Genomic DNA, 24,456 nt, shown 5'->3' with positions numbered 1-24,456 from the left:
GAGGTGGTAATCAGGGCTCTTATATTTATTGAAATTTAAAAAATAGGTTTGAATATTTTTGTATGCTATAAAACACAAGTTATTTAATTCATTCATTTTGAGAATGAAATCCAATTTATACGATTTTTCTAATTTAATTTTCTTTGTACCGATCCTAAAATCACTTAGAAGATGTAGAGTTTTTGCTTGACTTTTTTTTTAACAATCAGCTTTAATGTATTCATATGATACAGCAAAAATTATTTCAATGTGCATGCATTACACAGATAATTTTTGAATTTCCATGAAATGTCCCACAATGTTACGTCAGAGGTCACATGATCCATGAAGTTATGGTGGACAAAATAGTGATTGCCAAACACCTTTTCTCTGTCACTTCTCTTTGACGTTGTCAGTTAGAAAAACAAGTGGGTATTTCTTAGAAATGATAGAAAATAAACCAGTTGAAAGAATAATCAAGGTATTGTGCGTAAAATTCCGATGATTGGAAGTCTTTTGCGTAATTTTATCATGTGTTTACCAATGGTATGTAACCAGTAATTTTATTTACTGCAGACTGTCATTTTACAACGATAGGTTGAGATTTGTTTATTTTTAATTTGTTTATTAGTTCTTCAAGTGTATGATTTTAGCTAGAAACAATCGTTTAGTTTCCATCTGATGATGTGATCTTGACAGAACTGTGACCATTGATCATGATGTTACAAAGTCATGATCAGATCTTGTCTGAACTTTGACTCTAAGAAATGGTTTCCTCGAAAATCATTTAAATTATTACACATATGTTAAAAGCTCATAATTTGGTGCTAAGGCTTGTCATCATTGCCAGCATCGGATATTTCTGTTTATAAATTTGCTAGGATTATCACCTAGTACTTATGCTGTTTGTTTGACATTGTGACTCTTAGGGGCAAGCAAAGGGCTGTATTTATAACTTAGATACCATCAAAAGCTTTATATATGTTTAACATAGATCTCTACCCCAAAAAAATATATAGAATAGGTTTTATTTAGGGCTGTCACGGTTCCAAAATTTTTCGGGTCGGGTCGGTTCTGTAAATTTTCGGTTTGGTTTCGGGTTTTTCAGGTCAGTTATTTACATCTATTTTAAACCTTAATTTCATGAATTTAACTTGAAAAATCTTTATTTGTTACATTAAATTTACATTGAAAACAAGTCTTAACCATGCGAACGTCTAGACATCAGTGACTTGACCTACTATTAGCCACAACCTGACCATTCCTGCTCGTTTTGATAATTATCTAATACTTCTATGACAAGTGTTTTGTCATGGAATGAAGTAGATTTCAGTAGTGATGTTTATTTATCACTGTTATCGTCATCATTCCTTTGATTTCGACGCCATTTTTTGTATTGAACAGACTCTAATATATAAATCAGACCCGAACCGAAATCCGGAAAAATGGAACCGGAACCGAACCGAACAACTTGGCCCGCGGTTCTCGGTTATTTCGGGTACTCGTGACAGCCCTAGTTTTGTTACCAAATCAGGGCCCAATGGGCATAAACATATAACATGTATAATTACAGATAAGATAACAGACAGAATACAACATATAATGAAGAGCAATTCTTCCATTTAGAACATTGGTGGTATTTTGAGTTTCATATGTAGACATATATGTTTAACATAGATCTACATCTTCATTTTGAAAGTTAAAAGTCTGAGAACTCAGACTAGACACTGATGTCACATCTTTCCATAACATAGGTTAAAGAGCAAATTTTTTAATGAATGCATCAATATATTTTTTCTTAAAGAGAAGATGCAATTATTTTTCTTTCTCCTTTAAGTTCTCTAAATGAACCAAATGTTAGTCTCTTCAGTATGTTTGACATTATCACATGAAATTGAGGTAGCAAGGGAATTTATGGAATCTGCACACAAAAATTCGCTTAAAAATGTGCAGTGATTGGGAAGGGCTTGAGCCATGTGCCATAGCCGCATTGAAGTGAATCATAGTGGCTTAACACCCAAAGCAATCTCTGACATCAAAAATGATAAATGTCAACAGTTCGGATTTTTGGGAGGAAATACACTAATTACCAGAATCAAATTCTTTAATTAATAATATTAAAGATTATAGATATAAATATGAAATATCTAATCATTAAGATATGATTAAACATTAAAATATATTTAAACAAAGTTTGTGCATGTACATGAATGAAATATTATTTTGAAAACCCTATATTTCTTATGGTTTTTCGTCTCTTCTTTAATGGAGTTGCATAGTGCCACTCTTGCCTGATTCTTAAGCTTGGCCTTTTTTAGCTCACTTCGACGAAGTCGAGATGAGCTTATGCTATGACCCCGGCGTCGGCCTTAGCATCGGCGTCCCGGTTAAAGTTTTAGGAGCAAGTCCCATTCCCAAGTAACTATAAGCCCTACCTGGACCAAACTTGCATGGCTGATGCATCTAGGGATAGACACTACCACGCTTGCTTCGGATGCTGGATATGACCTAGATTTTCCAGATGAGTGACCAGGTTAAAGTTTTTGGAGCAGGTCCATTCCCAAGTAACTATAAGCCCTACCATGACCAAACTTGCATGGATGATGCATCTAAGGATGGACACTGCCACGCTTGCTTCGGATGCTGGATCTGACCTAGATTTTCCAGATGAGTGACCAGGTTAAAGTTTTTGGAGCAGGTCCATTCCCAAGTAACTATAAGCCCTACCATGACCAAACTTGCTAGGATGATGCATCTAGGGATGGACACTACCACGCTTACTTCAGATGCTGGTCTGACCTAGATTTTCCAGATGAATGACCAGGGTTAAAGTTTTTGGAGCAGGTCCATTCCCAAGTAATTATAAGCCCTACCTGGACCAAACTTGCTAGGTTGATGCATCTAGGGATGGACATTACCACACTTGCTTCGGATGCTGGATCTGACCTAGATTTTCCAGGAGTGACTAGATTAATTTTTTTGAAGCAGGTCCATTCCCAAGTAACTATAAGCCCTACCTGGACCAAACTTGCATGGATGATGCATCTAGGGATGGACATTACCACACTTGCTTCGGATGCTGGATCTGACCTAGATTTTCCGGATGAGTGACTAGGTTAAAGTTTTTGGAGCAGGTCCATTCCCAGGTAGCTATAAGCCCACCAAGACCAAACTTGCATGGATGATGCATCCAGGGATGGACACTACACACTTGCTTCGGATGCTGGATCTGACCTAGATTTTCCACATGTGAGACCAGGTTTAGATTTTGGAGCAGTCCCATTCCCAAGTAACTATAAGCCCTAACTGGACCAAACTTTCATGGATGATGCATCTAGGGATGTACACTTACCAACCTGCTTCGGATGCTTGATCTGACCTAGATTTTCCACATTAGTGAATTTTAGCCATATTTTAACCAAATTAGCATGGATGGTGTATCTAGGGATGGACACTTCCAAACTTGCTTTGGATTCTGAATCTGACTTACATTTTCCAGATGAGTGACCAGGGTAATTTTTTTGGAGTAACTATATAATACTATGGCCTGTTATACTTGCATAGATGGTGCATCTAAGGATGAAACTTCCAGACTTGCTTTGGATGTTGGAACTGACCAAAATTTTCTTGATTAGTAAACAGGTTACAAGTTTTTTGAGCAGATCTATTTCCAAGTAACTATAAGTCCTGCTTCAACCAAATTTGCATGGATATTGATCTTGGGATGTACCCTAACTAGAAAAAAGTATGATGTGAAATTTGCCTTACTTATAGATAACATTCATCGAGGTGAGCTTCGTAATCTTTGATTACCTATGTTTTTAAATTTCTCTTCTTCACATACTTAGAGAAACTATATCAGTCAATTTTAATGTACTAAGGACCAGAAAACATTTTCATGTGTTCAGAATATTTATAACATGCATTTCTGTAAGAGTGAATTCAGGATCAAAACATTTGATCACAGTCCATTGCTCTGCCTGTGTCAACGCAATTTCAACAAGTCAGATTTCAAACCGCTGGATATAAAACATAACATTCATATTTGTTAAGGCATATACACCAAAACTTGAGGAAAGTTAGTTAATAATACAGTAATAAGAATTTTTGTTTCTATTCCTGAAATTCTGAGTGATAAAGACTTTTTTGTAGGATTTTAAATATTGTAAACTGATTTTTTATTGCAATTTTTGGATACTGCGTCACCTTCTTACACCAGAAAATGAATTAATCTATTTAAATAGTCTGTGTAATTACTCAATATTTGTTCAAAAATTTATTAGTAATTCTTTTTAATCTTTATACAAAGTTTCAATTATTTATGACACTAGGTTCCTTCAAAACTATGCTTTTCAACAGAATTTTGGGACAATGTCATACAATGCTCAATCCAACTTTTGATGTAACTGTTCCAAAAGTACAGGAAAATCATATTGTATATGTGATCCTTTGCTCTGCATATGTGAAAATGAGATTTTGTTAATAATAAACATGTTTTCTTACATATTTCATATTTGTTCGTCACTTTATTATTTCTTAAAATTGCACTTCAGAATATATATATATATATATATATATATATATATATATATATATATACATATATATATATATATATATATATATATATATATATATATGTGTGTGTGTGTGTGTGTATATATATATATATATATATATATATATATATATATATATATATATATATATATATATATATATATATATATATATATATATATAGATGGATTTGTCTGTAGAACTTGTTGTTTAATACAAATGATTGATTGAATCTTTTGGAGTACCCCCTGTTTATTTATGCTTTGTCAAAGGTTCAGACTTTGCTTTTCAGATTTGTATGATATCTATATAATGGGAGAAGCTGCTTCAGCCACATCCAACGGTGCACAGTACTCACAGCTTCAGTTGACAGGTAAGGGTGACAATGGACCTAACTGAAATATATTGTTCTAAATCCTCCACACATTTAGATTTTCATGAAGCAATTCACATTTTCTTTTGTCATTTGAACAACTGGATTTGTAAAAGGGGGAGGGGGGATCTAGTATTCTGAACTGAAATGGCCACTCATTTCCTAGCCCTTAAGCATGGACAAGAATGCAAGGAAGACAGCATGAGGGAGTGAGGGTGACAATGCAGGGCCCTCAATTGTCTAAGTTTCGGGACAATCAAAGGCCCCATTCCCAGTTCAGAAAGGTACCTTTTTTCCTATTTGTATGTAAATTTTCCCAATAGTCATTTTCCTCCAAAATTAAAGAACTTGTTATTCATATACCTCTATAAAAAACAGATATTTAGTTGATAACTCCAGAAACTCAGTGTATAATGATTTAAGTGTATAATGATTTTCTCAGTTCCCATAATGATTGCTCATTTTCCCAATTTCTTGGCATCGACCCCAGTCCCAAAAAGTGGTATAAAAGCCTTGCAATGCGAGGGCGTGAACTTGTGAGAGTAGTAGTGCCCTCCAACTGAAAATGTTTGGGGTACACCCCCCTCTTTGAAGTGAAATTGCTTTTCTTGATCTCTAGTGCTAGAGTTGAAGGGGGTGAATATTTGAGGGAGGGAGGTCAACACCATAAGGACAAGGAAGTTAGATTAGAGTTACAAGCCATTACATTACTATTAACACCTTGGCTTGCATGCTTTTGGCCCTGCTTTTCTTTCTTTATTGCTTAGTTGCTCTCACATTCTCACTACATTGCTTTGACTCTGTTATGTTGTTGACCTTACATTCTTGCTCCGAGAACTAAAGTCTAGGTGGGCAAATAGCCATACTGGTACATCACAATCATTAGTAAACTCCTCGTGAATATTCCTGCATTTTGAAACCACTTGATCAGGTATTCAGGGATCGACATTAACGGTTGTCCGATTGCCCGGGACAAATAAATTCCTCGTTTGAGCAATTGAAACTGTCAACATCCTTGTTCCATCGGGCAAGTGAATTTTTTTTCTGACAGAAATGTATATTGTTATATAGTCTAGTTTACGTTAGTTAACATTGTGCAACAATGGTATCCTGACCTCCAGACACATATCAAAGTTGTTACATTCATAAACTCTATCAAGCATCTGGTCAATTGCTTGAATATCACAATTTAAGAAGTGTTTTTGCAGTTAATACCACATTATTTTGAATACTTCATGTACGTAGTAAGGCCCACTTCATCAAGGGTCCTCCTTATGCACACAAATCAATTGCATTTCATTTAATTTAGATTTTTGTCTCCTGACAAGAATAGATATGTAGTCATGTTAGGAATGATGAATTTATGTCTTTTCACAATTCATCCTGTTATATTTAAGAAATCATTGAAATAAGAACACTGACTTGGTTAATCTTAAAATTTGCAGTACTCATTAGAATCATTACTAATAAATAAAAATGATTTCTAGAATTCTTTTTATGCCCCCCTTCGAAGAAGGGAGGGCATATTGCTTTGCTGCTGTCGGTTGGTCTTTCCGTCTGTCAGTCCACCAACAGTTTCTGTTCATTTTCTTTGCAGAGCTTGCACGTACTGAAATGAAAATTGGTATACAGATAAATCATAAAAATATCTAGGTCAAGTTCTGTTTTGGGTACGATTGAGCAATTTTTGACAGAGTTAAACCCCTTGGATTAGAAAAATTCCAATTATTTGGGAGATGAAGTGTTTCACAAACATCTGTTGTTTGTTTTGTATACATGTATCAGTTTATTAATTACTAAAAAGACTTGCCTTATAAATCATATCTTTTCTTCAACCTTGTGTTTCTTCTATAAAACATTGAAGTGTATCATATTGAAAATATTAAATTTTGATACCAGTATTGCAGTAGGTTATCTTATCATAAACAGGTTGTATCATTTCAGCCTTCATTAAGTGAGCTAGAGATACTAGTATGTACATCATTAACATAAATAGATAGAATGTATGGACAGTAATATTAATGCTTTTCATATATGAATTTCCAGTTGCATCGAGTTACTTCTATTTGAGGTCAACCAAAGGGGAAAAAGAAGCCTGTACACATTTGTAATTTTCTCTTCATGACAACAAAAATGATAAAACAATGAACACTCTTCTTATTTTTGTCTATCCAATTTTTCTCAGCAGGGATTATTTCAATGAGGCAGGCATCAATTCCAAACAAACAGGGATTTTATTTTGGCTTCATTTCAGCAAAGATGTGACAAATGTTCTTGTTTTGGTCAAGACAAAATGAAAATCATTTTAGCTTGAGAATAATTATTATAAATTTATATCATGATTTATTAAGGATTTGGAATTGCAGATCAATATATATTGTCAGACCTTTAATTTAGTACCAGTTGTTGTTACTGGCACTTGATACAGCAGCATTGTCTATTATTTAAAGCGGTGGGAAGAAAGGTATGGGAAAGAGAAATACTAGACTACGGTATTAATGGATACAGGTGTACAGAAATAACAACAAACTCTACCTTATCAGTCTAATTGACACAAGGAAGTAGAGGGAATAAATCTGCCTCCAGGCTTGATAACATTGTTATAATACCCAGGTAACAAGGAAGTCATGTCTGTTTTGATGACTCTAGAATGTTGTGTTTTACTCTACTTAGTTGTAAACAGGATGTTTACATGTGTAAAAGGATTCTGACATTCATAAATTGATAAGTTATTAAATGCTGCATTTGTGTATTATATATACTGCCATGAAAAAAAGAGATGTTCAATCAAATGAGATACATTCCTATATTTATTTATAAGTTTATGGCTTTATATAAGACTTATTTTCACAATAGGAGAATATCAAACATTAAATTTTCAAAACAGACACCACTTTAATTTTTCTCCTAAAATTGTTACAGTAAGCATGATAAGCCTGCATTTTTTTAATTTATTTTTTTTTCTATTTATTTATTTATAATTATTTTTTTTCTTCATATTCACAAATATTTTTCATTGGCAAGAAATCTAGCCTGGATGTAAACCAAGGGACCAAATTTAAAGTCCTCAGAAGTCCAATTATAACACTGTTTTGTTTTCTTTTTTTTTGTTTGTCTGTTTTTCCTCATTTCTTTCTATGAAACATTTTCCCCAATTTTAACCAAAGTCACTATTTCCCTCAACTGAAAAGGCCCAGAAGGCCCTTAAAATCCGGATCTTAAAAAAAAAAAACCCTGGTGTATCCAAGAAATTTCTAATCAGCCTAATACATTTATCATCTGGGATGGTTATAAGTTTGATGACCTTTTTCATGTGTTTTTTGTACCACTCATTATTAAAATTTAAAAAAAAAAGATCCAAAGTTCAAACAGCTTTCAATTGTCATTGTAAATGTGATTGCAATTTTTCTGAAGGCTTTCAGAAATTCTGGGTTGATGTTACTACGATAAGGACTTTGATATTAAAATCTATACCTTTTGATGTTTTTGTAACCATTGTTTAATTAAATTTCGTGATACATGCATTTTCTAACAGAGTGAAGTGCACTGGAATTTGTTTAACTAAATCAAGATGAATTTTTTTTCATTGATCTCATGATATTAAATAAAATTGTATGAAAAAGGGGGTTTCAAAAACTGGATTGAATAAACTACTGGTAATTTTAAAATGACTGTGATGTGATACCAGGGTTGTGGTTAACATACGAAATCTTAGGGGCCAGTGTAGGAGTGAAACGGTTCACCACGGTATCGATTCACCGTGGTATTTTTTCTCGGTTTGATACACGGTGCAAAATCTCTAATTTTCGGTTCGGTTCATTTTTTGGTCGGGATCGTTATTCAGTCGGGTTTGGCATAAGGAAAAACACGTTACTCAGTATAAATAAGTACTAGAAAACGTAAATTTTTGATGACTGATAGCTTGTAAAATAATTTTTGACAGTCAGATAATTTTAATCAATTTCTTCTAGTCAATCTGCAAATAAAATTCGTAAAATATGTGACTAGTTTTAGAAAAAGATAGCATAAAACAACGTTGAATTTGTTTCCTTCTATCAAAATGTATCGTATCGAAAATAACAGAACCGAGACAGAATTATACAATACGTATCGAACTGTGAAGGAGGTGTATCGTTTCACCCCTAGGCCAGTGGGCTCCTAACTTTTCAAATTTTAGGGCCCACAATGTGATCCATGGGCCCACATTATATATTAATGAAAAAATTACAATAATTTAAAAAAATCCTTAATTTTATAATTGATTTTTAGCTCACCTCAACAAAGTTGGGGGAGCTTATGTAATACACTCGGTGTTGGTGTCGGCATAGGCGTCCCAGCTTAAAAGTACTTCTATGCCCTAGTTTAATAAGAGATGCATGGAAGATGCTTCTAGTGTGTTTCATTGTGCCAGTCAAGATTTCAGATGCTGTAATTTCAGATAAGGAATGACCAGGTTAATGTTTTTTGAGCAATTTAAAGTTTTGGGAGAAGGTCTCATTTCCAAGTAAATATAAGCCGTATGTTGACCAAACTTGCATGGATGATACATCTAAGAATGCATACCACCAGGCTTGCTTCGGATGCTGGATCTGACCTACATTTTCCGGATGAGTGACCAGGTTCAAGTTTTTGGCAAAGGTCTTGTTTCCAAGTTACTATAAGCCCTATATTGACCAAAGTTGCATGGATAAGACATCTAAGAATGCACACTACCAGACTTGCTTAGGATGCTGGATCTGACCTACATTTTCCAGATGAGTGATCAGGTTAAAGTTTTTGGAGCAGATCTCATTTCCAAGTAACTATAAGCCCTATGTTGACCAAACTTGCATGGATAAGACATATTTTTGGATGCACACTACTGGACTTGCTCCGGATGCTGGATCTGACCTACATTTTACAGATGAGTGACCAGGTTAAAGATTTTGTAGCAGGTTCATTACCAAGAAACTATAAGGTCCATCTGAACCAAACTTGCATGGATTATGCATGGGATGAACACTCTCATATTTGCTTCAGATGCTGGATTTTACTAGAAAAAGTGATAAAGATAATTGGGTTTTGTTTTAAAAGAATTTCATGCTGTAGAATGAGATACAATTGATTTGTGGTGAGTAGACAAAGTATTAAGGAGGAGATTTTGCTAAGGTAGTATGATGTGATATAGGATTGATTGGAGAACCTGTTACAACCCCAGCAGAGAGTATCTTAGGATTCACTATTTCTACATATTCATGGGTGTTCTAAGGTACAACCATTTATTATGTCAACATTACTAAGAAAATACTACGCTTGACCAGAATAAAGATTGTAAAAGATACACATGCAAAATTTTTTAAATGAAACATGTTTTATGTCCTATAAAATTTATGCAATACCTTGCATATAAGTTTGAGTATGAAAGGGCAAAGTTTATACAAATATCTGTGTAATATTGAATATGATCCAGAACTTTTACTTGGTCTATACATGTACTACCTGTGTATGTCAGCACAGAATTCTTAACTGTAAATGTGTATGTAACTTACTACATAGAAATCAATAGGATCATACCTTCTTAGGGAGAGATTTTCTTGTAGGAATTCAAGAACTGATTTATCCAAATCACGATAACTATGGTATTGCTTTTTTTTTCTTACAGCAAATTGAAAGTATTGTGACTTATCAGCAATTATTGAAAAATGTCATTTAATTAATTATCTGCCAACTAAAAGTTCACAAACTATATTTCTTTTAGTTACATAAATGATAGGATGACAATAAGATCACCATTTTGTTTATTGACAACTGAACATCAATATATTTATTCTAAAAAAGATGAAGCAAGAAAGATGTTTGGTTTAGTTCTGTTGGGGAGTTTTTAACTTAATTATTATTATTACGTGTTATTTACATGTACCTGTAGGTTCAATGGCAGTAAAATAAAAGGTTACATGGACAATAGTACTTCAGCATGCTAGAGGTTCACGGCTAGATACTTTTGATTTTGAACCATGTAACTTCTAGCATCCATTTTAAAATTCTTGCCACTGAAACTGCCAAAATAGGAATGGATTTTTAAATAAAATATCCAGACTTTGCCATAAGTGAGTGACACACAACGATTAAATACTCTTATTATTTACAATTAAACCTACATTTAAAACAAAGTATTTTTCTCAAACAAGCAATCAATCCATTATTCTTAAAGTCAAAGCAGAATTCATAACATTGACTCAGAGATCAGTTTATGGAATTGACAAGGTATAAGAAACATTAACCAATGTCTTGTATGAATAGGACAAAGCATGAGGAATATGAAGCATTCATTACTGTTCAGTATATTTGTAGTTTGATTGCTTAATGAGTACAGTTGAATTTCCTGTAAAGTTCAGTGTGGCTTGAACCCTTCTCTGATAAATACACACAAAGAAACCTTTATTGAGGGAGATTTTGAAAAATTTATGTTTCAAACCAAAACTAAACTTTGTGTTTTTTATTTTAGTAAACTCAGCTAAGATCACAGGCAGTGGTGGTGTTTTTTCCTCCAAACCCGATCCATTTGTAGAAGTCTCTGTTGATGGCCAGCCTCCACGCAAAACTGATGTCCAGAAAAAGACCACAAACCCAAAGTGGGACGACGACTTTACTCTGTAAGTCACACGATTTATCAGCTTCATTCAACACAATGTATGTGCATCCTCTCAAATCTGAAGATAACAATCAATATTTAGTGAAAACTTTTTTGAAGGCATTAGAGATGTTCTGTATCTTGTTTCTTACTGAATAGTTGAAAAGGGTTGTCACTTTCAATTTGAAACTCAAAAAAAAAAAAATTCTTGCGTTAGTTTAGGTATTTCTGTCAATTTGAAGTCCATAGTAGTTGAGACAAAGATTAGTTGTTAAAAAAGGAAGATCGTTTCATTATGGCCTGCCTCTGATTAACTAACTGTATAGGAAAACATACATCATCAGTAAAAAGTTGTGTTGCCTTGAAAGTGATATGCACCTGTGTATCATCAACAAATTGATTTGAATTTCTCTATTGCTGAAATCAATTATTGAGTAGATTTTTATGGAGAATAGTTGGGTAGGAAAGGAGAAGTAATGAGCAAAATCTATTTTTCTGACAGTAACCTGTCTAGTTTTGAATGAGTATTGAATAATTCTCTGTTAGAAATTAAATTAATATTTAAGAAAATCTTTAGTAGGAGTTGTATGAATCAATTATTCATTTTTTGTGACATTTTATATTAATTCTTAAAGGACAATTTTTTTTTATTTCTTAGAACTGAAATTTTTGAGTAATGATTTTTTTTCTCCTTCTGATGTATAGAGATACTTGGTAAAATTTCATTGTGAACCAAAGAGCTTTGTAAGTAATGTTATATTTGAGTGTGGAATAATGATGAAGGCAATTATCTACCCCATTTTCCTATCTCTTTGGTGCATTGCACAAATACAGTATACTTCTACTTTAACCAAGTAAAGTTTTTATAATGACCCAATGTATATGCCCTGCTCCCATCCAGGTCAATTTAGTACCCTTGTATTACAAGATAGTTGCTGGCTAGATAGTATCTATACAATGTCACATATAGTTCCTGACTAAGGTATACAATATCACGTAATATATTGTTACTGGCCAATCTATACAATGTCTAAGGTATAAATTAAAGGTTCATTTCCCCTTCTTCTGGCTAACCTATAGAAAAACAATGTTTTTTTAGGGGCTGGTTACCCCCTACTCCCAGTTTGATAGTATCTATACAATGTCACACATGTATATTGTGATTTATTAAGCTAGTATCTATTCAGTGTCACACAAGTATGTTGTGTTGTAGGTTGGTTACCACCTACTCCCAGTTTGAAAGTATTTTTACAATGTCACACATGTATGTTGTGTTGTAGGTTGGTTACCCTCTACTCCCAGTTCGATAGTATCTATACAGTGTCACACTTGTATTTTGTGTTGTAGGCTAGTTGCCCTCTACTCCCAGTTAGATAGTATCTATACAATGTCACACACATTGTGATTATCTTAGGATTCACTATTTCTACATATTGTGATTAGGCTTGTATCTATACAATGTCACACATGTATGTTGTATTATAGGCTGGTTACCCCCTACTCCCAGTTCGATAGTATCTATACAATGTCACACATGTATGTTGTATTATAGGCTGGTTACCCCCTACTCCCAGTTCGATAGTATCTTTACAGTGTCACACATGTATGTTGTATTATAGGCTGGTTACCCCTTACTCCCAGTTTGATAGTACATGTATCTATACAATGTCACACATGTATGTTGTGTTGTAGATTGGTTACCCCCTACTCCCAGTTTGATAGTATCTATACAGTGTCACACATGTATGTTGTATTAAATGCTGGTTACCCCCTACTCCCAGTTCGATAGTATCTAAACAATGTCACACATGTATGTTGTATTATAGGCTGGTTACCCCCTACTCCCAGTTCGATAGTATCTATACAATGTCACACATGTATGTTGTATTATAGGCTGGTTACCCCCTACTCCCAGTTCGATAGTATCTATACAATGTCACACATGTATGTTGTATTATAGGCTGGTTACCCCTTACTCCCAGTTTGATAGTACATGTATCTATACAATGTCACACATGTATGTTGTATTAAAGGCTGGTTACCCCCTACTCCCAGTTTGATAGTATCTATACAGTGTCACACATGTATGTTGTATTATAGGCTGGTTACCCCTTACTCCCAGTTTGATAGTACATGTATCTATACAATGTCACACATGTATGTTGTGTTGTAGGTTGGTTACCCCCTACTCCCAGTTTGATAGTATCTATACAGTGTCACACATGTATGTTGTATTATAGGCTGGTTACCCCCTACTCCCAGTTCGATAGTATCTATACAATGTCACACATGTATGTTGTATTATAGGCTGGTTACCCCTTACTCCCAGTTTGATAGTACATGTATCTATACAATGTCACACATGTATGTTGTATTAAAGGCTGGTTACCCCCTACTCCCAGTTTGATAGTATCTATACAGTGTCACACATGTATGTTGTATTATAGGCTGGTTACCCCTTACTCCCAGTTTGATAGTACATGTATCTATACAATGTCACACATGTATGTTGTGTTGTAGGTTGGTTACCCCCTACTCCCAGTTTGATAGTATCTATACAGTGTCACACATGTATGTTGTATTATAGGCTGGTTACCCCCTACTCCCAGTTCGATAGTATCTATACAGTGTCACACATGTATGTTGTATTATAGGCTGGTTACCCCCTACTCCCAGTTCGATAGTATCTATACAGTGTCACACATGTATGTTGTATTATAGGCTGGTTACCCCTAGCTGCAATAATGTAGCCCTCTCCCCTTTTTTTTTTTTTTTTTTTTTTTTTTTTGGGAGAGGGCTACAACTCCTTAGGATCTCCGTAATGGTGCAAGTGCGGGAGTGATTCACTCCTGCACGGATTTCGGCTTAAATTATCAGTAAATGGCTATTTAATTAACATTTCTTACCTGAACTCCAAAAATGTAGTTATGCAAAACATAAATCAATCCAAACATACACAGAACAATCCTTATATCGGTTATTTTTCGTGTATGTCAACATCACAACTTGAATTTATCCGCCATGTTTACTGACCTTGATCGATTTTATTTTGGGACAGCCAATGAGACTAGGGATCTCTAGGGAGCGGATCTCTGTAGGAATTACCTTATTTTAGGCATAAATATCGCTGTTTACGAAAAAATGTCACATGGAATAGTTTTTTTATCAATATTTAGTGATGCCATACAGCACAATCATTTAGTAACCCCGAAAATCTACTTTACAAAGTAATTTATAATTTTCAAACGCAAGTCTCAGTGCATCACGCGAGAACTGTCATGGCTTCTGATGAGAGCGACTGGTAAACAAGCAGATTTATTTTATCTGGTTTTCGCGTTTAACGGGCTATGTTGTTGACAGTGAATAAAAATTTCACCTTTTTAGAAGTAAGTTGAATGTAAAAACAATTTATTTTGCCTGCAGTCGCCCGTATTTAAAAAATATATTTGCACCATTACAGAGATGCTGTGGAATTGTAGCCCTCTCCAGAAAATATCAGATTAAAAAAAATCGGAGAGGGCTACATTATTGCAGCTAGGTTACCCCCTACTCCCAGTTCGATAGTATCTATACAGTGTCACACATGTATGTTGTGTTGTAGGTTGGTTACCCCCTACTCCCAGTTCGATAGTATCTTTACAATGTCACACATGTATGTTGTATTATAGGCTGGTTACCCCCTACTCCCAGTTCTATAGTATCTATACAGTGTCACACATGTATGTTGTGTTGTAGGTTGGTTACCCCCTACTCCCAGTTCGATAGTATCTATACAATGTCACACATGTATGTTGTATTAAATGCTGGTTACCCCCTACTCCCAGTTCGATAGTATCTATACAATGTCACACATGTATGTTGTATTAAATGCTGGTTACCCCCTACTCCCAGTTCGATAGTATCTATACAATGTCACACATGTATGTTGTATTATAGGCTGGTTACCCCCTACTCCCAGTTCGATAGTATCTTTACAATGTCACACATGTATGTTGTATTATAGGCTGGTTACCCCTTACTCCCAGTTTGATAGTACATGTATCTATACAATGTCACACATGTATGTTGTGTTGTAGGTTGGTTACCCCCTACTCCCAGTTTGATAGTATCTATACAGTGTCACACATGTATGTTGTATTATAGGCTGGTTACCCCCTACTCCCAGTTCGATAGTATCTATACAATGTCACACATGTATGTTGTATTATAGGCTGGTTACCCCCTACTCCCAGTTCGATAGTATCTATACAGTGTCACACATGTATGTTGTATTATAGGCTGGTTACCCCCTACTCCCAGTTCGATAGTATCTTTACAATGTCACACATGTATGTTGTATTATAGGCTGGTTACCCCTTACTCCCAGTTTGATAGTACATGTATCTATACAATGTCACACATGTATGTTGTGTTGTAGGTTGGTTACCCCCTACTCCCAGTTCGATAGTATCTATACAATGTCACACATGTATGTTGTATTAAATGCTGGTTACCCCCTACTCCCAGTTCGATAGTATCTATACAATGTCACACATGTATGTTGTATTAAATGCTGGTTACCCCCTACTCCCAGTTCGATAGTATCTATACAATGTCACACATGTATGTTGTATTAAATGCTGGTTACCCCCTACTCCCAGTTCGATAGTATCTATACAATGTCACACATGTATGTTGTATTAAATGCTGGTTACCCCCTACTCCCAGTTCGATAGTATCTATACAATGTCACACATGTATGTTGTATTAAATGCTGGTTACCCCCTACTCCCAGTTTGATAGTATCTATACAATGTCACACATGTATGTTGTATTATAGGCTGGTTACCCCTTACTCCAAGTTTGATAGTACATGTATCTATACAATGTCACACATGTATGTTGTATTAAAGGCTGGTTACCCCCTACTCCCAGTTTGATAGTATCTATACAGTGTCACACATGTATGTTGTATTATAGGCTGGTTACCCCTTACTCCCAGTTTGATAGTACATGTATCTATACAATGTCACACATGTATGTTGTGTTGTAGGTTGGTTACCCCCTACTCCCAGTTCGATAGTATCTATACAGTATCACACATGTATGTTGTATTATAGGTTGGTTACCCCCTACTCCCAGTTCGATAGTATCTATACAGTGTCACACTTGTATTTTGTGATTAGGCTGGTAACTATACAATGTTGAACATTTATATTGTGTTTTAGGTTGGTTACCCCCTACTCCCGGCTAGATGTCCGAGTCCAGAGTCAGAACACCATCAGAGCCCCCTCCCTCCTGGGACAGGCCTCGATAGAACTGTACAATATGCTTCTGGAAGCTCAAGGCAAATGTATGTATCATCATATCACAGAAAATTATTTTTAAATAGGTTATTTCATTATTTTATGAAAAAAAATAAGAAGCTACCTGAGGTTGGCCTAGTATGTATATACAATAAGATTGGACGTTGTTTTGTTTCAGTAAGTAATATAACAAAGTCTTTTGAGATCAAACTTGATGGAAAAGGAAAAACTGGGGAAGTCAGTCTAAGTTTCAATGGGATGGAAGTCAACATGACCCGATTTCCTAAGAGAAACGAGAGGAGACAGACCAATGGTGAGTTATTAGAAAATCCTATAAAACACTGGCAGTATGAGGGCTTGTAAGGAAGAGGCAATCCAGGGGAATGAAAGGCTGAGGTATTCTCAAGGCCAATCACAGAGAGCTTGTGAGGGGAAGGGATGTCAGGCCATGTGAGGGGGAGGGGAGGGTCAATATAAGGGCTTGTGAGTGAGAGCAACCTCAGGGCATATGAGGGAGAGGGGATAGAAGGGCACATGAGAGGGTGGCAATAGGGGTAACTTGAGGGAGAGGGGATATCTGGACATTTGAGGGAGAGGGGATCTGAGAGCACGGGGGGGAGAGGGGAGCTCAGGAAGAGGGAGAGGAGATTTAGGTGCATGTTGGGGAGAGGCCACTGCAATATGGAATGTTAACAATCAAATTTCTGATGTTTTTTTTTAGCCAATTCATTATGAATTGAAGAATTATGTCTTCTCTGCATGTTTCACTAAATCCAAATTATTATTTCTTAGACTAAACACTTATTTGTTAAGTAGAATAAACATTCAATAAGTTTTCCCTACTATGACATCAGATATGTGTAATTTAAAAAAAAAAGAACTTATTTATTTAGTGGAATTTTATTGTGTTGTACAGGATCCCCAGAAAATATGGTAGATTTAGTGTTGACTATTAAATTTCATTATAATAGTTGATGTAACAGATCTGTGCTGAGAATTTATTTCAGAAAGCAGTGTATAATATTAGAAACAACAACAGGAAAATAACAGTGATGTAGATAAGATTGAATTTGATAGATTATATCACCAGCTGGTAAATTTTTGTTGTAAATGCTGGTTTTGATTTCATTATTGATAAACCTTAACTTTGCATGTTATAGTGTGACACACTGACATGCAGGGTGAATTTTCAGGGCAATATAGAAGTAAATAGGTCAAATGGTGTATTCAAAGCACAGAATTTTATTCATTTGATACTTCACAGTAGAAGATTTAAATCCTGCTTTGCTGTAATCTTAAATATCTCGGTTGATTTTGTAAGACAAAGGACTTGGAAGTACATATTGTCTATAGTCACAACTGTCCAGTATTTCACAAGGGGACTGAGTGATTGTTTTTACGTACTTTTAGCTAGTCGTAATGAAAGAAGAAATAAAGGTGAGATGAACCAATAGCTGATTACTCGTTATGTTGCTTACTGATGTATCGGAATGATTGAAGCCGAAAAAGAAAACAGAATTACTTCTTATTGTTGCCTGCCATTTTACTACCCAGCCTAATCCATAACCCAAGATATTACAGCATCTGATCAAAGTTGCAGATATTTTTGCATTTTGTAATCCAGATTTCTAGTCATTGCCCTGGGCCAGATCTGTATTCTTAAAGATGAGAACTAACAGATGTTTTACATATATTATATATTTTAACCTTAATATTAGGCTGCCCAAAGGAAATAAGGAACATCTGTAAAAACTGGAGGATGACAATCATTTTTCTGTCGACTAGAAGATAGATATTCTAATATTCTGCATGTTATTTCAAACCAAATAAATCTGAGCTAGCAGTAAGACTTTGCTATGCCTTGTTTCTACAAATAAACTGCTTTGTGGAGTGAACATTCCAATATAAATACTTACAATTACAAACATGTCTCTACAAAGAAATTCCAATATATAGCTATAGTTTTGTAAATTTCAGCAGAGTTAACTAAATTACTTCATACCAGGCATCAAGAATTTGTTTGCATGTTTTTTTTAATTGAATGCTTATTTTCATTACTGCTCTTCTGGCTGCAGAAAGCATGATAAAAGATATAAGGTGTTATTTAGTAATCTAAAAGTTTCATTTTCCTCATATCAGTAGTTCAGTTTGTTGAAATTTTTAAACTTTTTATTTTAATTCGGAAGAATTCTGAGGTAAAGTTTGCTTGATAACTTGTCAAATTAAACACATTATGCTTACAATGATTCATGCACACAATTATTTTCGGGTAATTTGGTTAATGATTCACACTGAGATGCATTTATAACTTAATCCATACAGGGAAATTTTTTTCACAACATTAATGATTTTTAGTGAGAATCAGTATTTCATATACATTTAAATCAAGTGTACAGTCTATTCTCTACCAATTAATTTCCTTTTGTTTAGGACAAGTTTCCAGTAATTCAAATGCCTCTGGGTCCAGGAACAGGAGGGGCCCTCCTGTACCTCCTCCTCCCAAACGAAATACCCAGTCAGGGGGCACAGCCAGCTCTAGCAATCAGGCCACACCATCAGCCGCTGCAAGTAAGTCATTGTACAGTTACACTCTACTTTACATGTACTAAGTAAGTCCAACTTTGTACATTTACATTCTACTTTACAGGTAAGTAATTCCAATATTGTACGTTTACATTCTACTTTTTACATTGCCCAACATTGTACATTTACTTTCTACTTTACATGTAAGTAAGTCCAATATTGTACATTTACATTCTACTTTACATGTAAGTCCAACAATGTACATTTACATTCTACTTTACATGTAAGTCCAACTTTGTACATTAACATTCTACTTTACATGTAAGTGATTCCAATATTGTACATTTACATTCTACTTTACATGTAAGTAAGTCCAATATTGTACATTTACTTTCTACTTTACATGTAAGTAATTCCAATATTGTACATTTACTTTCTACTTTACATGTAAGTAAGTCCAACATTGTACATTCACTTTCTACTTTACATGTAGGTAAGTCCAACATTGTACATTTACATTCTACTTTACATGTAAGTAAGTCCAATATTGTACATTTACTTTCTACTTTACATGTAAGTAAGTCCAATATTGTACATTTACTTTCTACTTTACATGTAAGTAAGTCCAACATTGTACATTCACTTTCTACTTTACATGTAAGTAAGTCCAACATTGTACATTCACTTTCTACTTTACATGTAAGTAAGTCCAACATTGTACATTTACTTTCTACTTTACATGTAAGTAAGTCCAACATTATACATTTACTTTCTACTTTACATGTAGGTAAGTCCAACATTGTACATTTCATTCTACTTTACATGTAAGTAAGTCCAACATTGTACATTTACTTTCTACTTTACATGTACGTAAGTCCAAAATTGTACATTTACATTCTACTTTACATGTAAGTAAGTTCAACATTGTACATTTACTTTCTACTTTACATGTAGGTAAGTCCAACATTGTACATTTACATTCTACTTTACATGTAAGTAAGTCCAACATTGTACATTTACTTTCTACTTTACATGTAGGTAAGTCCAACATTGTACATTTACTTTCTACTTTACATGTAAGTAAGTCCAATATTGTACATTTACATTCTACTTTACATGTAAGTAAGTTCAACATTGTACATTTAGTTCTACTTTACATGTAAGTAAGTCCAACATTGTACATTTACTTTCTACTTTTTGCTTTGTCCAATATTGTCCATTTACATTTTACTTTTTACATGTAAGACAAACATTGTACATTTACATTCTGCTTTACATATTGAATACATATCCTTATTGTTTAGGTGTTCCTCTAATAAAGTAACAAAACCAAAAATGTTTTTGAATAGATAATACATCTATCATTTGGTACAGTAATACTTTTCTATGAAAGATTGAATTGTTAGGGGTTGAAAGTGAAATAGATATCTTGTGAAGCAGCAGTTTTCTATATTTTTCTCAAAGTAGAATAGTTTGCAGGATTCAACACTAAAACCATAGTAGACTACAGGGCTAGCAGTTTTTAATTCCTATTAGCCCTGTTCATGAATTAGTTGTTCAGCAGGCTTTGGCTGCTTGCCAATTTGCAAAGCAACAGGGGGATAGGTCAGGAGGAGGCTTTTCCTTCCTGTTGCTGGGGGCACAGGGGGCCGCTTCCAAAATTTTCAAAAATAAAACAAATCCTGCATTCTGGATGTATTTTATGTTGCTTTATAGATGTATTTAAAGACATTTTTCCTTATCGTTATTTCGTACATAATTGTCATCTATATCACTGCATTGCTTGTATTCTCTGTCTGTTTTTACATCGGAGTTTCAGACACTTATATGATAAAGATTTTTCATAGGTTAGACCAAAATAACATTGGACAATTAAAAAAAAAATCACAACTCATCTATCTTACAATGACAATTCAAACGTTATTCCTTGAACTTCAAAAACTAGTTCAAAATTTATACCTCCTTTAATCAATCTTTACAATTGCTTAAAGTGAATGTGTTTTGTATATAAAATTTCAGTAGCCCACAGAATAAGTTTGATGACTTGATTAGTAGTCAGACCTCAATTTTCAGTTGTCCTTTGCTAGTGGGTTACCATTAGTGTCGAACCCTGGCTTGTAAGTTATTCTTTATCATTGTAAAAATGTTTAGGTTCTTCAGGTACAACACCAGTAGCACAACAGAATGGGTCAGTGCCTGTAGCAAATGGTACAGCGGGAGCAACTTCTTCAGAGGAGGGAAATACGGGTCCTGCAGGAAGCCCCACCCAGGCCCAGCAAAATCAGTCCACTAGTACCGAACCACTCCCAGCTGGGTAAGAGACTTTTTCAAAATATTTTTTAGGAATGAAAAATGTTCAGATCACTGATACCTTTATTGTTAAATTAAATCTTGGTTTTATTGGTTTTATTTAGTTGGGAGATGAGAACTGATGCTCATGGACGTAGTTATTATGTTGACCACAACACACGCACCACTACATGGGAGAGACCACAGCCACTTCCTCCAGGGTCAGTACTAAAAATGTCTTAATGAAATATTCATCCTCTAACTATTTAATCATTTGGAATTATAATATTTCAATTACTTTTACAGTAAATAGGTATATTGATTTTAAAATTATTGGTTGCCACTGTAAATGACATTGTATAACCAATATAAGAATGAGATCCTTGTATAATTCCTGTAGGTGGGAGAGACGCGTGGACCCCCGTGGCCGTGTTTACTACGTAGATCACAACACACGAACTACAACGTGGCAAAGGCCCAACACTGACATGTTAAACAATTACAGCGCGTGGCAGGACCACCGCAATAATCGTAACATTGCTTTGGAACACTTACAGAACCGGTTTCTGTTTCCACAAGCCCCAACTGCGGCCCCCGATAATGATCCGCTTGGACCTCTACCTGAGGGATGGGGTGAGTTTGATGAATTGGCAGTATTAGTTTGATTATGATTGGTGTTTATTTTTTCAAAAATGTGCCATTAAAAAAAAGAACATCATGTCATCTTTTATTGAAAAAAAAATGAAATAGAAAAATATGTGGTGTTACCGTCAGTCAGTTGTCTTATAGATTAATATAATAATTTTGTTTTTCATTCCACATATATATATTGATTTAAAAAAAAATATATACCTTTGATGAAATACTCTTACCATTAGTATACCTATCATTTGTTACATGAAACTTGCAAAGAGTTAACTTGTGTAAAGGTTTAGTTGTTCTTGCTAAATAACATATATGTTCTTATTTTTGCAGAGAAACGTATAGATCCCAATGGGCGTGTCTATTTTGTGAATCACAAAAACAGAACAACACAATGGGAAGATCCCAGGACACAAGGGTAAGTCTAAAGACAAGTCATATTGTCTATCGTGTCAAAGACTTGAGGATATCTTTTTAAAAAAAAAAGTGGAGAAAAGGGCATTGTCATGCACTGGTTTATTAGTGATGTAGCCAACAATCAAAAAATTGTTGCTAGAGAGTGTGTATCCCCAATTATTGCTAGCAAATGCATGCCATCATTGTTGATACATGTTTTCCAGAAAAAAATTTCATTACTTTTCAAAGGGAAGTCACTACAGCAATAAACAAACATGTTTTCAAATATCCTTTCATGACCATCAGAAGCCCCTCCAATGAAATTGAAGGGAATTAGTTCATGTTGGAACGGGTGTGCTTGTATATGTACAAAGCTGTCTGTGTTCTGTTACAAGGATTGTTTTCCCCATGTAGCTGTTCCGTTCATTTTGTCTTGTGTTAGTGAATGATGCAGTAGACATCATACGATTTTGTCTTATATTCATTTAAAAATATTCATTATACTTGAAGTAGTTAATTTGCAAACTTTTCCATGAGCATTTAGAGTAACTATGATTTTGTTTTTGTCCCCACAGAATTATACAGGAGGACCCGTTGCCTGAGGGCTGGGAGATGAGATATACCGCTGATGGTGTGAGATACTTTGTAGATCATAACACAAAGTCAACAACATTCCAAGATCCCAGGGGAGGGCAGGGCAAAGGGTGAGTATATCTAATGTACAAGATCCCAAGAGAGGGCAGGGTAAAGGGTGTGTATATACAGTAAAACATGCTTATAGCAAAGTGCCAGAGATCAACAATTTTGATTCATTATAAAGGTAATTTATTATATCTGTTCAGTTCACATTCGGTTTTAAAACTACCGGGAATGATAATCATTTGGCTGTAATCATAAATTCATTATAAGTGTGTTGCTATAGCCTTGTTTTTCTGTGTAATGTACAAGATCCAGAGAGGGAAGGGGGAGTATATTTAATGTACAAGATCCTAAGGGAGGGCAGGGCAAAGGATGTGTATATATAATGTACAAGACCCCAGGAGAGGGTGAATATATATAATGTAAAAGATCCCTGGGGAGGGCGGAGCAGAGGGTGAGTATGTTTAGATGTACAAGATCTTTGTGATCAGAGGTCTCGGGTAAATATGCGAAAATAAAGTTCACACAAATTAAGTGACTGACAGTAGCTTTGCAGTTTTGAGCTGATCAGAATAATGGTTTCTAGCTGATATATTGAGAACCTTTTATGTGATCTTAATCAAGCGTTATACACAAATTACCCAAATAATAAATGACCTGTGCTGATCTTCAGGTAAAAAAGTTATCTAGTTGTCCATTTACCAAAGTTGATTTTTGATGTATTATAAGAATCCTTTGCTTCATAGTTATAAAATGTCATACACAGGTTGACAAGTAGATGAACTCACTGATTTTTAAGTCAAAGGTCAGCAGATTTTCTGATCAAATGTGTTTGAAAAAAATGATTATGAATTTGCAGGTTGCTAAGAAAGTATATATTTAAGTCAGGAAAATTAATTGTTGCAATAAATTATCTGATGGATTTATTTTAAGCTCTTGGCAGTAATATGTCACATATTGCACAGTTCCAATTGATGCTACTGCTTTAATAGTAGGCACTGTTGATCATGATACAATGGTATATATTTGTATTAAAATGAAATAGGGAACTGTGTGTGCTTTTATATAATTTTTTTTCTTCCAAAAATTACCCCATTCATATAGAAAACATATATAAATTTGTATATAGCTATATTTTATAGAGAAAATATATTGACTTA

At 34.6% G+C, this 24,456-nt stretch overlaps 1 protein-coding gene across 4 annotated transcripts in view; it reads left to right on the top strand.

Annotated features, from left to right (window-relative positions):
- The first annotated feature begins 305 nt into the window (after positions 1-305).
- LOC133172014 (E3 ubiquitin-protein ligase Su(dx)-like) overlaps positions 306-24,456 on the top strand; it is a 35,745-nt gene continuing 11,594 nt past the window's right edge. For 2 of the 4 annotated variants that reach the window (XR_009718896.1, XM_061306817.1), the window contains exons 1-12: positions 306-407; positions 4,832-4,912; positions 11,397-11,544; positions 16,730-16,854; positions 16,986-17,120; positions 18,218-18,244; positions 19,238-19,375; positions 21,482-21,644; positions 21,745-21,840; positions 22,020-22,252; positions 22,595-22,679; positions 23,233-23,361. Coding sequence is in view for 1 of the 4 variants with exons in the window: in XM_061306817.1 (XP_061162801.1) it covers positions 4,852-4,912; positions 11,397-11,544; positions 16,730-16,854; positions 16,986-17,120; positions 18,218-18,244; positions 19,238-19,375; positions 21,482-21,644; positions 21,745-21,840; positions 22,020-22,252; positions 22,595-22,679; positions 23,233-23,361 (1,340 nt within the window). In the remaining 3 variants the exon portion in view is untranslated. The remainder of the gene's footprint in view (positions 408-4,831; positions 4,913-11,396; positions 11,545-16,729; positions 16,855-16,985; positions 17,121-18,217; positions 18,245-19,237; positions 19,376-21,481; positions 21,645-21,744; positions 21,841-22,019; positions 22,253-22,594; positions 22,680-23,232; positions 23,362-24,456) is intronic. The other 2 variants (XR_009718897.1, XR_009718898.1) reach the window with 2 other exon arrangements.

Source organism: Saccostrea echinata, unplaced genomic scaffold (genome assembly GCF_033153115.1).
Source record: "Saccostrea echinata isolate AGI-Se365-2 ecotype Australia unplaced genomic scaffold, CSIRO_AGI_Sech_v1 ptg000054l, whole genome shotgun sequence".
In the NCBI taxonomy this organism is placed as follows: Eukaryota; Metazoa; Mollusca; class Bivalvia; order Ostreida; family Ostreidae; genus Saccostrea; species Saccostrea echinata.
Note: the sequence above shows the minus strand (reverse complement) of the source record. Positions and strands in the feature narration are given on the sequence as shown.